Source organism: Plodia interpunctella, chromosome 3 (assembly GCF_027563975.2).
Source record: "Plodia interpunctella isolate USDA-ARS_2022_Savannah chromosome 3, ilPloInte3.2, whole genome shotgun sequence".
Taxonomy (NCBI): Eukaryota; Metazoa; Arthropoda; class Insecta; order Lepidoptera; family Pyralidae; genus Plodia; species Plodia interpunctella.
The window spans coordinates 1,210,124-1,227,964 of NC_071296.1; the positions used below are offsets into that span (position 1 = coordinate 1,210,124).

A 17,841-nucleotide genomic window follows, 5' to 3' on the forward strand; every position below is an offset into this window, starting at 1 on the left:
CTATTGCTTTTTATTTTTTGCGTAATAGACATCCAAAGCATATTTGTCAAATTGTGGATCTCTTTTTACTACACAGTGCCAATGTATAAGTTCTCCAATGAGGCCAATAAGACTTAATATATAGCCGATAGCTAATGCTATGAATGCTCCATAAAGCTTCTTTAGATTCATTAAGGCCTTTATTTCATTTTCGTTTGTTTCCTGGACTCGGATAGGATTCATTGCATCATTCAGCCATTTTTCTACCAATCCGACTTCAACTATTCTGGCTAAATAAATATCAGCTAGAGGCTTCAGTGGTGAGTTTTTATGGAAGCCTATAGAAATTGGTATGTTGACAACACAATCGGTCATAATGTGCAAGTTTCGTTCTGTATCTGTGCTAACAATATCTGTATCGTTAATAGTTGCATTAACAGCCTTGTCAACATTTATCAAAGAGTTCTTCCTTTTGACACTCAAATATTTTAGAAAATCTTTATTATCGTAATAAGCGTAGACTCCTTTAGCTATTTTGTTAGCCGCTTCGAATGGCTCGTCGACTAATTCGAATCTGTCGCCAATTTTTTGGGTTTCGTCTGTTGATTTTTCGAAAAATTTCTTAGTTTCCACTCCCCAACCTCCGCACGTTACTTTGCTGTCAACTAATTCTTTTATCGTGTCTATAGTGACTCTTGGAGCTGGGTTGGCTAAAATGGCGGTCATGCTAGCTCTATAAGACACTACAAGAAGTATACAATACAACCAGTACCATCCTGTGAGGAGTCTAATGGACCACCCTGTAGGTAACTTCGGCAGTGACACGACGAGCAACATTCCGTAAGTATACAGGATGCTGTTAATTATTTCGCCAAACAAATACAGGCCGACTGGTTTTTCGCTCGGCTCTGAAGTGGAAATGTTGATTTTGCATTATGTGAAGGTTATTCACATTATTCTTCTTAGAAACGAAAGTCTTTGTGAGGAGGGATATTTCATAATCTTTCACGCAAAATTTACTAGATGCATATAAGCCCTAGGAGTGCCGCCGAAATAAATAAATTGTGCTCGAACAAATCATAGCCATGAAATATAAAACTGGTTTGATGTAGCAAAACAAAAGATCGCGGGCGTGTGGTTCATATACTCCCGTGGATGTCGTACAAGGCGACTACAGACGACAAGGGGCACAAAGTCTGAAGAGCTCATAAGCAACAATAGCATTCCCAAAGATCGTCAGGCGGGGCCCGGTTGTAAAATCATAGCCAAATCTTCCAAATTTAATGGCAATTATTAATATGCTATCCATGGGCTTTGAGGTGTCACAGCTCCGTATGCAAAACGCGAAGATGAAATAGTGCAAAAGAACGTAAAGGCTCTCGAAACCCTATGGCCAGCCATATGGTGGAGAGCCAGATTGGGGATAGACTTGAGTATTCGCTTATTTAGCGTGAATGCATAAATTCATAGTAAATAGGAAGAAGATCTTTGTCCGTATGTGTACCTAAGTGTGTAAACTTGATAAACAAACCAAATACGTATTCTTGCTTTTCTATATTTTTGTTAGATTCTAGAAATGGTTTCTCTTTCTTCAACTCCTGAAGGTTCATGTAATATTTCGCAAGTCCATAGAATATTATTCCAGTTATTAGTAGCACCAACAACACTGCTATCCACATGTATAATCTGTAATCAGAAATGATGACAAACAATAAAGCTAGGACGCTAAAAAATTGTCAGAAATAGGGGAGGATTGTTTCCAGCCTTGGGAATTAAATTGCTATAAAAAAACTATACATAAGTAGGTATAAAAAATCCAAAATTATCATAATAGTTATTCGATATTAACCTCCCAACAGATTTAGAATAAATAATAAATAAATATATTAGGACAAATCACACAGATTGAGCGAACCCCAAAGTAAGTTCGAGACTTGTGTTATGGGATACTAACTCAACGATACTATATTTTATAATAAATATATACATCCAAGACCCGGGCCAATCAGAAAAAGATCATTTTCCATCATGACCCGGCCGGGGATCGAACCCGAGACCTCTCGGTTCAATGGCAAGAATCTTACCACTGCGCCACCGAGGTCGTCAATTTAGAAACCCAGACCGACTTGTGGTTCCGCCTTTAAATAGGACTACAAGTTTTTAAGGTTTAATTTTACAGTGTCCTCGGGATTCGAGGCGTCACAGGCACGAATTAAACCTAGAAACATGCGAAATGAGAGAGAGGATGTAGGTAGCAGCTGCTACTTACTTACTAAGTCAGTATATGTTTAATCCTATTGTTTGCTGTTGTTTGTTTCTGTTTCCGTACATATTAACTTGTTTATTTTGCTACCATGCCTACTTTTGTACTTGGTTCCAGCTGAAAATCAGCGCCTTGGCTTGATACCTTGGCACCATGCTGAGCTGGTCGCCATTTCGGCTTACATATTGTATTCGATCTATATTCGTTACTCTTTTGTATGTTTGGATTTTATGTGTTTGCCGAATAAATGATTTCTTTCTTTCTTACTTCTGTTATATGGCTATATCTAGCCAAGGATTAAAAAGGACTCACTTGAAAGGCAAAATGAGGGTCTTCCATGAGTTGTCAGTCAACGCTTCTGGAGTCAAGAAAGTCCAACATTGTGAGGTGTAAGGTATGCTCAGATCTGTCAGCTCCAGGTGGTAAGGGTTGTACTGCAGGTTACCGAGGGCCACGTCGGCTTTCCCGTTCACCATTTCTCCGAGAAGACCTTAGGATAGCAAATCCAGCATTCCAGTAAACATTATCCATAATTTGCAGTAACTTCGCGGGCCTCCACGGAAGTTCACCCAGCTAATGTAGTCATAGGATTACATTACATACGATTAATCTTAACGATAAATTTTGCGCGTGTATTTTGGAGTCTCAATTTTTTTAAAAGCGACACTTTTACATTTAGGAAAAATTAATTCATAAAGCTGTGTTCGGACTTGAGACATTTTCAAAATCAAATCGTTTATTCAGAAACTATAAGAAGCACTTTTTCACGTCATAGTTACGACCTTGTGGAAAATTTTACGTTCAAAATACAAACGCAAATTGGCATTGGGCTACGTTCGGTAGGATAAGTTCAGCTACCGTGGTGTATGTTAAACAAAAATAGGATCAAAAATGCTTAATCCAGCTTATCTACCTGAGAATGTGCCATTGGCGAGCTTCTGTCCCCATTTGTGGACTTCGATGTTGTTCGGCTGGTAAAGTTTGGGTTTGAAGTTCATTTGCTGAGAGAGAGTATTGAGGATCTATAATTAAATCAATAAGAATCAATAGTTAACGATAAGTTACATAAAAATGTTAAGTATCTAAGTACCTACTGCTTCTTCTTCTTAACCTTTCTTTTAGGTAAAGACGATAAAGTTAGTTCCTTCCATTTCATTATTTTTACTTGCTATCACATCAATTTTTTTTAGCTTATGATAGAACCTCAACATTAATTTTAATGATATTAAGTACCTCACCAATAACGTAGATGGTTTTCGTGGTCAGAAGGATCCTTTGCTTGGGCCTGTATTATAAGCCTTTTGGTTGCTTTTATTTATTTCCTGCGAAACTGCTACATTGATATAAGTTACACTCACTTCGATTTCTACGCCGCTGACTTTACTCGAGTCATTCATCTTCATGATGACAACAGACGGCGCGTGATCGAAATAGACCACGTTCAGGGCCTCTCCATTCAAATTGCTGGTCTTGTCCGCAAAAAGCGTCCTATTAAAAGTAATTAAAATTGGTAGCACTACTGGAAGTATTGTCTAATCTGAGGTAGCGTTTTAAGTGGGAAGAGAATCCGTCGTGCAAATGCAACCCCGATACACCACAAACAATCTTGCACATATTAACTGACTGTCCTATATATACGAAATAGAAAATGGAAACAGAGTTCCAAATAGAAAAAACAATTAGAAAAATAACATTAAATGAAATAATAAAAGACAAAAGCATAAATAAAAAATTCTTAGAATATTGCAAAAAGGTAGCTAAAAAAGTCATTGAAACAAATAAGTAAAATATAAATAAATACCTAAAAAAAATTAATGGGCTAAAAAAGGTCCCTGCCAACACATGCAGGGAAGTAAACTGGAAAAGAAAAAAAAAATCTGTGGTAGCGCCGATGGTACCTTGGTACAACCTTGGTACTTGGTTCAATCGTCGAACAGAGTGCATAAATCGTTATATTTCTGGTACTGTGACCAAAACCTTAGATCACAAGTGGGAAACGCATCAGTAACCCTTATTGGGTCGCTGTCAAACATGGATTATAATGCTTGCTTACCATCAATGCAGGTTGGTGGCTTACCTAAGTACAAAATAGGTACAAAGATGCCGAATATGTGAGGTAACAAGTTTTGGAGATGCATAGTGTAAACATTAAGGAACAATAAATACTTAACGTCGAAACAGAAGTGTTAGAAGTAATACTGAAAGATACAGCAAAAAAATTAAAAGCAATAGTAATAACATTGCCCACCTATTGTAATGAAACCTGCCATTCTTCCAAATATCAACTCGACGAGACACAAATACGGTTTTGATAGGGTTGGGGAAGGGTACAGTGGAGAGGTCAAACCAAGCTTTGCTCTTGAGGACACCGGTGATCTTCCGATGGTAGCGGAGGAAGATGACGTTGACAATTCGCTTCCAAATGTAATGAAGGTCGCTGTGGAAAAGTCTGTAGTCATGCAGCATTACGTACTTGGCTCTAGTGTCGAGGATACGATACCTGGACAAGATCATGACATTAAATTTATGAATAATAAAAGATACGAAACTATAGATAAATTTTTAGTTTCAAAAGTGGCCAAAACGAAAAGAATACCTATGGAAGGTTCAACTTTTCGATTGATTTTAGCTATTCTCAAACTGTGATTGTTGCAATTTTTTGTTTGAGTTGGAGCGTCAAAAAATCTATTTTAGAGAAATAAATATTTTAAGTTTACAAAAACTAATATTTTACCTGTCTCCAAATCGTAAAAGCCTCGAAACTTGGAGTCCATTTGCCAAGAGAATTATATAAATATTGCAACCGTCCATTCGCGCTTCCCGCAAGGACTCTAAAGTGTCAAAATTTGGTGACAATAAATCCTCGTACTCCTCCACGACAATCTAAGAAAATGATTCAAGATTTTCTGTTATTTTTTCAAATACTACATTCAAGTACTCAATTTCTACATTATTTCTATAAATAATGTTTTCTCAGTTCAATGTTGATTTAATTTATTGTGATATAGGCAGAAAACTTACTTGGTATACCACAAGGATCTTTACTAGGACCATCATTAATCATTATGTTACTTTTCACGTTAAAAATGAACTAAATACGACCTTACCATAACCATAGGCACAGACAATATCCTCTTAAACATGGCTCCATCAAACACATTCAGGTACACAGTATCACAAATAACGACGACACACGTGACATCGTGTCGACGGGCCTGGCCGTTGAGCATGTCTATCAGGACCAGTTGGAGGTCTTTGCTTTCGTGGAGATCTTTTATTATGGGAGATAGTTTGGCATCGCTGAAAATGTTTTAGAAACATCTAGAAATTCATTCTTAAAATACATATATTATTTAACAGTAAATGGGACACGATTTGACCAATCAAATATGTAACTTACTAATATGCATAATAATACTTACCAGCCATGTAATAAGTGATAAAAAAGAAATAATTTTATCAATGTCGAGAAAACCATTGTAATGGCGCACACAATTTAATACTATTATCGAAACAAGTTAAATCGAATACAAATGTAGTACCCGAACTTCCTACAGATTACATAGCTACTAATACTATGCCAAAGTGTGTTTGTTTGTTCTTCTTTCACGTCCAAACATACGTTACGCCTGTCTATATTTCGCCACGAGCGACGCTGCGGGAAATAGTACTCAATATAAAATAGAACTTCCACCTAAAAACCACTAAACCTATTTCGATATGCATCGTAACGGATTGATTGACAGGAGTCTCATTAGAGATGTACAACCAATTACGCTGTAGTATTCAAAGCAGGCACAAATTAGATTGGTACATTTTTTATAACCTTACCGAAGATACATTGACTACTTAAAATCTATTTATTTGAGAATTGCACTGAATACATGTGGAACTTAACCACATATTGAGGATCTGGCAGAAAAATAGTAATAGATAAATTTAAGTTTTTTTTATCTCTAATTTTTAATATATTATGCATGTTAATATTTCTCATGAAATTAAATATATATTTTAAGTTGTAAACGCCATTTTGTAACTTGAGAACGTTATATAAAAATCAGGAAAGTATATAAAAGTAGGGATAGGAATAGTATTACTTAGGTATAAAAAATACATATAGTGTTTATTACACTCAAACAAACAAACAAACAAACAAACAAACAAACAAACAAACAAACAAACAAACAAACAAACAAACAAACAAACAAACAAACAAACAAACAAACAAACAAACAAACAAACAAACAAACAAACGAACGAACGAACGAACGGACGGACGGACGATCCTAATTTTTTAAAGTGTTGTAAAAGTGTGTGAGAAATCAAAATACCTTTTTTATATTTAAAAAATATATTGTTTTTGAACAAGTGTATATAATTAAATAAATATATCAAAATATCCCAACCACATATTATATTACGTAAAATTATCAACATTACTTAATAAAACACAAAAAATTTTTTGCCTAAAGGTACGTATTTTTCATACCATAAATGTCTGTTATTCATAATAAAGATAAAGGCAAATAATTTGTCTCGTTCTGTCAATGCCAAGTTTTGTAAAGTGCGTCGTGCATGCTTATTACTTATAACTTTTATTTACTTTATCCGTATGTATGTATGTATAATATATTTATATACTTTTATATTTTAGATTACAGTGATCCGTGTTTATAATTATAACAACAACCAATATAACTTATATTCCGTGACAATTTCAACCTTGACGTTGGCAAAATCATCGAACGAAATTAAAAAAAAGAAAAACTTTTTTTATGAATAACAGAGTTAAAATTAAAAACTTACAAAATAAATTGTGTTAACTTGATTTAATGTAAATATTATTTGTTCTTTGAGCAAATCAGTCACTTAAGAAAAGTAATTTAGGAATTATAACATGGTCCCTGTATGTTCCGACTTTGAGTCTAAGTCATAATATAATAATAACGTTTAGTCTAAGAGATTTCCTGGTTATTTCCTCAGCCATTAAGCATGAGCCAACGGTACGTTTTCCTACTTTTTCTTCTTAGCACGATTAAGAAGTTAAGTTATCAGGGGTGTGAAGCAAGTCGTCCCATTCGCAACTTGTAACACACTCGAAACTTGGCCCTTAGGAGGATATGCGTGTCAATGGACACGCATATCCTCCTTGACATCAACCCAGCACTTTTCGAATTCACCTTCTTTCCACTTAGTTATGAAACACATATCATTTTGTTATTTTAAACATTAAATAGCTGCTAAAAAGACAGGATTGTTTTTCGCGCGCTAAATGCGCTTACAATGCGCGCCATAAAATTATTACATCTGACAGAAGATGATTTATGATATTTATTTTCCCATAATACGTTGTGCTTGTTATACGAATACAATATACTATTTCATAGTATATTGTCTATTTTTAAATTTTTTTTAGCCATATTACTTCTGTTTGTTCGTTTATAAGAACACACAATTTTGGTATTTTTTTTATGGAATAGGGCGGCAAACAAGCAAGTGTATCACCTGATGGTAAGTGGTCACCGCTGCCTAGAAACAACTTCAATATTCGTCGGCTTTCAAGAAGCCATAGAACTCGTTTCTTTAAGGTTCTAACATTGCCAAAATTGTATGATTTTGTTGCAATTAGTATTATTATATTTTGGCAGGGACGTACGACCGCCAATAGACCACGTCCCGCCACCATTGCGGACGGGTCAGAGCCCCGGGGTACGTCATTACTTGGTTCTGGATGTGTTTGTATGCCTGTAACAATTGTTTTATGTCACTTTCTATTGATTATCGTGAACGGTAATGAATATGAGTCGGATTATTTTTACTAGCTCTTGGTCGTGACTTGGCCCGCGTTTGTTTTGTGTTCCTGCCACTGTTGGTAAAATATGTGACACCTAAGTTAAATATATTATTAACACCATTTGTCCATCATATTTTAAGCGGATAAACGATTCTATTCGGCCCTAAAGTTCACAGTGTAATCATTATGGTTACATCTCTTTCTCTTTTCATCTTGCATCTGCTCCCGGTTGCATTAGGGGCTGCGACGCCACAAAAGGCCCGGGTCGGTCAAACACAAAATCAGAGCACAATACACACTTTCAAGATTCGGCCCTGATTTCATGACCGGCCGCCTACCTGATGCCAACCCTCTTTGGGAATGCTGTTGTTGCCTATCAGATGTGTCCTTCAGTTGCCTCGTACGACATACACAAAAGGTTATATAGAATGACTGTTGGTTATATAGAATGATGAACGACTTCGGTGGCGCAGTTGTAAAGTTCTAAAGCGAGAGGTCCCGGGTTCGATCCCCGGTCGGGTCGGGACATGAAAATGATCTTTTTCTGATTGACCCGGGTCTTGGATGTTTATCTATATATGTATTTGTTATAAAATATAGTATCGTTGAGTTAGTATCCCATAACACAAGTCTCGAACTTACTTATGGTCCCAATGCAGGGCGGAAACCATACGTCGCAAAAGAATTAGTACATCATTCTTACCTCCCCGTCAGACTGTCCGAGAACAGATTTCAAGCACCAATCAGGAGGAGCTAAGGTGTCCACTAGCGCCACCGCGTCGGGAGTGATTTCTCGACACAACTTCAGTATGCCATCGCGCAGCTGGAGACCTTGGTCGCCGGCGAAGAATCCTCCCTGGAAGACAAAGAAAAAAGATATAAAAGAGATAGAAGATCCCCATAACAACTTCCTGGCCCATCTCGGCAGATTATACATAGAAAAAAATTTAAAAACCCCCGTTCTAAACTAGGTTACTCTTATTTTTTCAATAATCAACCCTCAACTCACTGTAACAGGGGATGAAAGTTTGTATGAAAATCAATGTCTGTTCCGCTTTCTCAGAGAAAATCACACGGGCGAGGCCGCGGGCAAAAGCTAATTGATTTACATAGTAGTTTTATCAATGCTAATATTATAAATAGAAAATCTTTGTATTTTTGTTTGCAATGGACAAACTCAAAAAGTACTGGGCCGATTTTGATAACATTTTGCACAGAGATAGACGAAACCTTCTGGAGTGACATAGGCAACTTTTTTATTATGGTTTTATCCCAAGCGAAGCCGGGACAGACCTCTTATACTTATTACTATAAAGAGGTAAGCGTTTGTGAGTTTGTATGTTTGAGGCGGGTAATCTCCGAAACTACCGGATCGATTTCAAAAATTCTTTGACCATTTAAAAATTACATTATCCAAGATTACTATAGGCTATATTTTATCTCAAAATTCCCACGGGAGCGAAGCCCCGGGCACAGATTACATAATCCCCGGGCAACATCCCATACCCGTGGACGGTGAAACATGTAGGATTAAATTTTTGTTTTAACACCACATTGTAAAAAAATGTAAACTCATGCTTTTGCAAACAAATAATATTTGTCTTTATCGAAAACACTAATGAATAGTATAAATAACTCACAATATACAGCGTAGCGAGATTTCTCTCCAATAAGAAAGCTCCATACAAGGCCACCAGACGCAACAGGACATTCCTACACGACGCATCTTCGAATGCATCTACAGTCTTGTAGAAGTGATTGAGAACGTAATTCTGAAATGTAATGCATTTTAATTTAAATGTGCGATTCAGTGTCTCGCTCTTTTTTTGCGTGTTCCCGAGGAGTTGTGACGTCACCAATACCAGCGTAAATTTGCATTTAAAAATTATATGATATCCTATAACTAATTGCAAATCAACATGGGGCAAAAATACATCGTTTGTATGTTTGTAACACGATAACTTTCGAACCGTTGGTCTGTCAATAGAATTTTTAAGTACGTGGGGCATCAAACTCGGTTAAGACGTTTTCGAAATATTTACAATTTTGTAAAAACTCATCAAAATTTATTGTGTTCGCGAGGTTCATGTCGAAGTATTATAAATGCGAAAGTATGTTTGTTACATCTTCACGCTCTATCTACGTTGGAAGTATGGAGAAGGATATAGTTAGTAGCATTATGTTTTCAACCGAGCGAAGCCAGGATGGGCCGCTAGTGAATTATACACCTAAACCTTCCTCAGGAATCACTCTATCTATTGGTGAAAACCACGCGAAAATCCGTGCAGTTTTGAGTTTATCGCGGACATACGCAGACAGACATACGCAGAGGACTTGGTTTTATAATATGTAAGAATATTTAATTATTCTTCATACGCACCTCTCCGTAAACAACGGATAGTGTAACAGCGTTATAAGACTGGGAATCGTTCTTGGCTTCAAAATTGTCTTTGCCCGAACTTTTCAGTGAGTCCACCTTCTCGGCTGTCACCTTGAGGACGTACGCTGTCAGCCATTTGTACATGTGGATTAGATCTGGAATAAACAAGTTTATTTGTTAGACAATTTAAAAGACCCCCGACTGTCAATATTAATTCCGCTGCAACTTTTGAACGGCCGAATCGATTTTGATGAAACATGAAGCAAGAGCAATCGGGATAAAATTATGTATGACACAAAAAAAAAAAAAAACTAAATGAAAATCGGTTCATCCGTTTGAGAGCTACGATGACACAGACAGATACACAATTACACAGACAGACGCGTTAAACTTATAACACGTCAAATGTTGTGTTCGCTGATAACTGGTGTTTATGTATCGCATTAAATTGCAAGTACAATTTACTTACTATTATGTAAACACTGTAAACATTCCTAATATTCCGATATGCTAGTAGTTTGTAGCTTTGGTAAACATCATTTAATTTAGAATATGACGTGAAAAAGTGCCTGTGAAGGCCTAATTTCTGAATAAATGATTTGATTTTGATTTTAATATTAAATAAATAAATAAATAAATAAATAACTTATATAATAGTTCTCACTCGCGGGCTCAGTGAGCTCCTCAGCGCTCGTCCACGGACACTTCTCCGCCAGCAAGCCGTCGACGTTCTCCAAAAACGCCAGCGATCCGAGAGGCGCGTCGTCCCGACTCAAGTTTCTTCTTCTTCTCCAAATGTTTAGCAGCCAGTTGCTGGCCTGTTGAAGGAGGAGACTGTTCTCCCCTTCGTATGTGCAGTTTGCGTCGTTGTCGTTGCGTAAATCGCCGATGCCTGCAGCTGTAGTACAAATAACTTGTTAAAATACATAAAATCCCAATCCCAACCAATATTATAAATGCGAAAGTAAGTTTGTTTGTTTGTTACCTCTTCATGCATTATATACTCAAACAATCGTCTTGAAATTTCGCGTACCTATATATAATTAAGAGTACGGAGAAGGGCATAGGGTACCTTTCAACACGGAAAAAACTATTGTTCCTGTAAGTGACTTTTTTTGTAGGTATTGTAATTATGACGTGGTGTCAGATTATTATTTGAGTCGCCTAAAGGCATCTGAAACGACTGTTTCTGAAGGTATTGTACCTAATTCTGATGTGGCTAACGCTGCGGTCAGATTTTTATTCGAGTCGCCTAAAGGCATCTGACACGACTTTTTTTTTTCAATAGGTATTGTATAACATACCTAATAAACCATAATGATAGGTATACCTTTCAGATAGCCGTGTCCCCCGCAGGCCTCCCTGCAGCTTTGGATGCCGTCCCTGGCGGCCCAGCCGAACGCCGGCTTCACGGCGGACGACAGCGCGTGTATTTCTATACCGCGGTTCGCTGATGACGGGTCTGATTCTTTCGAAAATAAAATGGGACTACTTATATGTTTCCTCTGTCTGAACTCTGAGTTTTGTTTTGACAAGTTAAGACTTCACTTAGACATGTCAAGAGGACATAGTCTAGTTATATCCTACTAATATGATAAAGGCGAAAGTTTGTGAGGATGTGTTTATGTATGTAGGTATGTTTGTTACTCTTTCACGCAAAATCTACTGGACGGATTGTTGTGAAATTTGGTACACGGGTAGAATATACATAGGAATAACACATAGGATACAATTTATACAGAAATTTCCACGTGAGCAAAATCCCGGGGCGAAGCTAGTACAATATGTTTTTCTAAACTCAATTATTTTAAAAGTCCTATTATATATAAATATTAAATTAAAAATTTCCTTTCAAATAAAATAAAAAAACTAAATCAAAATCGGCCGCCTTTTATCTTTTGCTTTTTATCTCGCCTCATCTCAATTGGTTAAAGGTATACAATAGTTATAAAAAGGATACTAATGCTAGCTAGGTTAATAGGTACTAACTTTATTTGTAGTGTTGTTTTAGGTTCTGCTCTTGAATACCGATCAATTACGGCTGCAGAATTTCTAACTGATTATAATTCTTAGTAATAATCACAGTGTCTTTCTCAACCAATGTCAATTGGCAAAATCATCGTTTGGCCAAACGATGGAGCCATACAATTAAAAAGTGAAGTGAAGTGAAGTGACAATCGGCAGCCGCTTAGCTGTTACGATGCCACGAACATATACAGATATACACAGACAGGAACACGCGAAAATGACAGGGAGAAGGAGAGAGAGAGAGGGAGAAGGAGAGAGTGAGAAGGAGAGATAGGGAGAAGGAGAGAGAGGAAGAAGAGAGAGAAGGAGAGAGGGAGAGAAGGAGAGAGGGAGGGAGGAGAGAGAAGAGAGAGTGAAGGAGAGAGATATATATCTCTATATATATAGAGAAGGAGAGAGAGAGAATTACCACCCATAACGCTGCCGATAACCATCCCTATATGCGTCTCCGCAAGCCAAGTGGAGAATATCTTCATGGCGTATGTGGACGCCAGGTACGGCAGCAGCCTTATTTGCTAGAAGATTGAAAACTTTGTCAAAAGGTGTTCAACAACACTTATATGTTCTGCATTCTGTCTTCATCTATAGATTCAATAAAATACTTGAACTAAACAAGTTTATTTGTTTGACAAATTACATAAATAAAATTATCTATGACACATAAAAATCTAAACGAAAACCGGTTCGTGCGTTTGGGAGTTACGATGACACAGACAGATAGACACGTTAAACTTATAACACCCCTCTTTTGCATCTGGGGTTAAAAATAGAAGAGGCGTGCCTATTGCACCTTCTGTGGCTATGGCTGGTAATCAACGCGTTGCTCCCCAAGGGGTAATATTATCGTTGAGCCGTTATCATTTTGCCTCTGAACCGAGAGGTCCCAGGTTCGATCCCCGGTTGGGCCGCGATGGAAAATGATCTTTTTCTGATTGGCCCGGGTCTTGGATGTTTATCTATACATGTATATGTCATAAAATATAGTATCGTTGAGTTAGTATCCCATAACACAAGTCTCGAACTTACTTTGGGGCTAGCTCAATCTGTGTGATTTGTCCTAATATATTTATTTATTTATTTCATTATATATTTGGCGTCACAGCCACGAATGTCTGGCTACACGCGAAGAAGTAATAAGTTACCTGTTGTTGATACTCCAAAACCGGCAGTTCCTCATCAGAACCTTCAGGTCCGAACTGCTTCCTCACGGCGGAATACCTCACTGCTATCACTATAGCTTTCTGGAGGTACGTGCATGTGATACCAGTGATATGCACACGGCCGCCTGAAGAAGTATTATAGTCATGGAAACATCGATATTGGACTTATATTGAGAGGCCACGGAATTCTATAACGGAAAATATACTCACTGGAACGGATTGTTATGTGCACGGGTAGCGAATGCGAAAGTCTGTCCTAAACCGCTGGACCGATTTTGATGAAATTTGGAGAAAAATTTGGAAAATTTGGGGGAAAATCATGTCTGAGAAATTCACGCGTGCAAAAGCTAGTATCTATATATGTAGATTATTGAAATCTTTAATTTTACAGACTTGTAATCTGTACCACACAAATATGAAGAAAATTTATTTTAAAAAATCAGTATGACCTTCGAGCGACAAAAAGGACACCTAAAGGCATCTCACATGACAACTACTACCTACTGCAAAGTTAAGTTACCTGACAAGATTCCCATGGAAGCACCGAATCTCTTGCTGGGATCCTTGAAAGGCGTTTTATAATCGCCATTGTCGTCCACACCACCAAGTTTGTCCAATGCAACCTCTTTGGGCAGATGGTAGTTGTTGAAGATCACGAATCTGTGAACAGATGTCGAGTAAGGGATATTTATATCGGTGTCTCCTGGCACAGGCATTTATATGCTTAAAAGGGGACACCAATCGACTAAACAATTTTTAAATAAAGAAAAATATTTTATTTTTTTTTAATCTATTTTTTGTCGAGGCTTCAGTTGCTTGGTGCGACTATGCCAGCCTCATGGGTAAATTCCATTTTATTTGGTATTATGTCTGCCCTTGCGTCATCACCCCTCTAAGAAAAATATTAAATCACACTACATTGCGCATTTCAAAATTGCAACGTAATAAACATCAGACATATATTTTGTCTGTAGTGTTTAAAAAAAATCACTTTTTCTAACTATCTCGTATTGTGAACGAGTCGGCTAGCAGTAAAATCACAACCGAATCTCTAAAAATTTAAGGTTAAGTTTTACGTCGGGCCTCGATGCGTCACAGCTCCGAACGTAGTCAGGAACGAGATGAGAGAGTGATGATAAATTTAGTTTCCATGTTAGACAGTCCCATACAAACCTACCCGTTATCAACTCCGTTCAGGCCGATCTTCTCTCCAATATCTCCGACGATCACGCCAGGGTACGGCTTCAGGTTCTTCGGGTCTCTCAAAGGAACTACAAACGTGTGCAACCCATGGTCCTTGCCCTTCGACACGAGCCGAGCGTAGATGAGCGCGTGTGTCGAACATTTTCCTATGATCAATTTATACATACATACAATATCACCGGTTATTATAGAAGTGAGTTTTATGCTGTTGCCCTCGGCTTAATCAGAGACAAAAATTTAAGTCAGTCTCCTCAATCCAATGTTCCGTTTTGACATGAAAGAAGGACAGAAAACACACTTTCACATTTATAACATTAGTTAGCATGATTGGATGGGTAGTATGAATTAATTAAATTGTCTGAAAACATGATGTCATGTTTCTATTATTAGCTGTGTCAAATGTCCTGGTAAGTATAAAATGTAGTTAATAAATATTAATTGGCACGAGCACATAGTTCCTTTTACATTAGAGTCTTAAAATGTTTCTGAAACATGATTTACGAGATGATTATGAATCATCAAAATGCAGTGTTTCATATATTTTTTGATGTCATTTAAAAATTTTATTCATATGGTTATGTTATACATGTCACACGATTACGTTTACGAGATAGAGTTTGATTACCACTCAATTCTAAATTTTATCATGTCCCATTATTTTATTTTTTTAAAACAATATGAAATCTTTCATATTGCTTGGATTTTTTAAAATTTGCCAAAAACAATAGAGCACCTTACCCATACAACCAACCCAAAATTTGGCGGCTTCAAAGTCTGGAGTGTGCAGAACAAACTGTTTCTTCTCTGGTAAATATGTAGCGGTGGTCCTGATTCCTTTGGCATTGGACCCGTGAGATACTTCCGTGAGGGCAAAACAGCCTCCAATCTTTCCCTCCATCAAGTCATCTAGAATTTCAAAATGGTGGGTTCTGCCAGACCCTTGGATTGCATTGTAGAACATCCGGAAAGTCAATGACAGTTTGACAGCTAGAGAGCTGTCAAACATGAACAGAGCTTCAGTATCTGCTGCATAAAGCTTTGGATCTTCTAGAAGCTGTAAGGTATACACACAACATTGACATAATATGATAAAAAATTCGAAACTTATATTTTTCCACAAAACTTTTCTAAAAATATTTTACAAACATTTTAGCATTTCCTTCGACTGAAAACGTAGATATAGAACCAAATTCTTGTTATATTCAAACATACATTTCCTATGGCACCTGCTAACCCCATCATCAGATGAATTAATTAAACAACATAATTCAATTGGGAAATAAGAAATGGGAGCTTCAACTTTTGATTTTTGATTGCAGAAAAAAAAATAAAAATAGATTAAATATCCTACTTTTAATGGTAGCTAATGACTAGTTAATGAAGATGAAGTACCTTTTCATATGGCATAAAGTTTTTATCAAACATAGCATACATCCGTTTGATGGCAATGTGTCGCTCCTCGTCTAGCGTCAGGGTAGTATCACTGTGTTTAAAAAGTGGATGGTTCTCCATAAATGTCCAAATTTCATGCTGAAATATAACAATAATTTATTCTCAGCTTCGGAATACCAATGTTTCCATTGACTGAACTATTGTCAGCGGTACTTAGTAGTGTCAATGCATATTTATGCATTAGCATTATTCAACCCAAAAACCCCATACATTGTAGTATACATTCCAATAGTGCTACACTTTCTGAAAAATAGTCAAAAGTACATTTCCATGGTTGCGGCCAACTTGCTTTGAATCTTGCCCCATTGCGCATACAATTTTAGAACAAATTATATCTCGCAAAGCCTCTACATATTGAACCTATGTCCTCATGTAAGCTTCAATGATATGATTCGAAACTTAAACATAATGAAATCAGGTAAATATTCAAATTGCTTACTTTCAGATTAATAGTGTTTAAGTTTTCATAAATAAGTTTCATTCGTCGCCAATCAAAAGACGATTTTTTCCTGTATTTGTCTAAAGGCCCAGATGGTAAATCTGGGAAATATTTTCTCAGCTGTTCATCAGTAACAATCTTCTTATTATCTTCCATTATTAAGTATTAGGTAAGTACCTATCTATTGAAAACGAACAAAATAAACAATTTCTAACTTCACTCTTTCAAAACACTAACATTGCTCAGCACTTGTGACTGAATATTTGCGATGCGATAATAAATTAGGCAAAGGGCAATGCTTTATGTATTAACATATATTACAATAATCAAAGTCCAACATTAAACAGGAAAACACACGATTAGGTACCTACGCTAATAAAGTATAATTTGATTTGTGTTGTGATGAATGTATGTAAGTAAATAAATAGGTATACTGAATGACACTATGACATGACATTTATTAATTTGACAATTGACACGACAGTGACATTTATTTTGATGCGGTTGGGTTACCACAACTTTAGATAGGCGGACACCCGCAAAACTTTAAGTAATAGGTACCCAAAAACGGGATAGACCCGTTCTAATTATAGATCTATAAGCATACAAATTTAAGCCATAATGTAACTTCAAAGTTAATTAAAATCAAAAGTATCGTAAAATCAAAGACGAATCTTCGTTAAATTTTTATACGTCCCACCCAGTCACAGGCGAATAAATAATTGAAGCATTTATTTCTAACTAGCATTTTGCAATTTTTTACATAAATACAAAGTTCGTTAAGTGAAAGGAACTTTTTGTTGATAGAAGCTCTTCAATAAAATCGACGTTTAGTTTATAGTTATCATCCTTAAGTAGGTTTAACTTCGCGTCCACTAAATTCGTATGGAGGAATATCTTCGTCTCGTCACTCGTCTATCCATCAGTCAGCTATTCTTCAATTTCACTGTCATTTCGCTGTCACGTCAGTATTTGAAAATTTGGTCAGCCAATTCGCACTCAGTTTACAAAAATAAAACAAACTTATTATTTACAAGTTTTTATTATTTTCAAAGCTGCTGGAGCCACGCTCATCTATTTAATCAATGGAATGTAAGTTTAAATTATTTATTTAAAATACAGAAAAAAAGATAATTTATTAAT

At 36.6% G+C, this 17,841-nt stretch overlaps 3 protein-coding genes across 4 annotated transcripts in view; 1 reads left to right on the forward strand and 2 right to left on the reverse strand.

The window, feature by feature from the left end:
• On the reverse strand, positions 1-5,894 carry Ir68a (Ionotropic receptor 68a). 2 transcript variants are annotated; one of them, XM_053769319.1, is made up of 9 exons: positions 5,665-5,894; positions 5,350-5,542; positions 4,977-5,125; positions 4,491-4,742; positions 3,601-3,730; positions 3,156-3,264; positions 2,555-2,732; positions 1,511-1,665; positions 1-887 (listed from the first exon to the last, which is right to left on the reverse strand). In XM_053769319.1, the coding sequence occupies exons 1-9, from the start codon at positions 5,718-5,720 to the stop codon at positions 1-3; spliced, it is 2,109 nt and encodes a 702-aa protein (XP_053625294.1). In that variant the 5' UTR covers positions 5,721-5,894. The 2 variants fall into 2 exon arrangements, with proteins under 2 accessions (XP_053625294.1, XP_053625295.1); XM_053769320.1 differs by lacking the exon at positions 4,491-4,742.
• Positions 5,895-7,648: 1,754 nt separating this feature from the next.
• LOC128683631 (peroxisomal acyl-coenzyme A oxidase 3-like) lies at positions 7,649-17,134 on the reverse strand. Its single transcript, XM_053769458.2, has 13 exons — positions 16,699-17,134; positions 16,200-16,337; positions 15,546-15,861; positions 14,782-14,953; positions 14,125-14,264; positions 13,587-13,729; positions 12,854-12,959; positions 11,747-11,884; positions 11,081-11,314; positions 10,417-10,571; positions 9,677-9,808; positions 8,740-8,892; positions 7,649-7,987 (listed from the first exon to the last, which is right to left on the reverse strand). Exons 1-13 carry the CDS (start codon positions 16,852-16,854, stop codon positions 7,877-7,879), a joined length of 2,094 nt encoding a protein of 697 aa, XP_053625433.1. The 5' UTR covers positions 16,855-17,134; the 3' UTR covers positions 7,649-7,876.
• A 510-nt stretch (positions 17,135-17,644) lies between these two features.
• The window catches only part of LOC128683784 (uncharacterized protein), a 28,159-nt gene continuing 27,962 nt past the window's right edge, over positions 17,645-17,841 (forward strand). Inside the window, exon 1 of the mRNA XM_053769736.1 lies at positions 17,645-17,790. Within this exon, the coding sequence (XP_053625711.1) occupies positions 17,784-17,790 (7 nt within the window). The 5' untranslated portion in view covers positions 17,645-17,783. The remainder of the gene's footprint in view (positions 17,791-17,841) is intronic.

Coding starts and splice junctions, on each gene's coding strand:
- LOC128683631 (XM_053769458.2), bottom strand. CDS start 16,854: ATGGAAGATAATAAGAAGATTGTTACTGATGAACAGCTGAGAAAATAT. Junction 12,960..13,586: donor TTTTGGAGTATCAACAACAG/GTAACTTATTAC, acceptor TCAATCTTCTAG/CAAATAAGGCTGCTGCCGTA. Junction 8,893..9,676: donor ATCTCGCTACGCTGTATATT/GTGAGTTATTTA, acceptor TTTGTCTTCCAG/GGAGGATTCTTCGCCGGCGA.
- Ir68a (XM_053769319.1), bottom strand. CDS start 5,720: ATGGTTTTCTCGACATTGATAAAATTATTTCTTTTTTATCACTTATTA. Junction 4,743..4,976: donor CTTTTACGATTTGGAGACAG/GTAAAATATTAG, acceptor GATCTTGTCCAG/GTATCGTATCCTCGACACTA. Junction 3,265..3,600: donor TCAGCGGCGTAGAAATCGAA/GTGAGTGTAACT, acceptor ATTTAATTATAG/ATCCTCAATACTCTCTCTCA.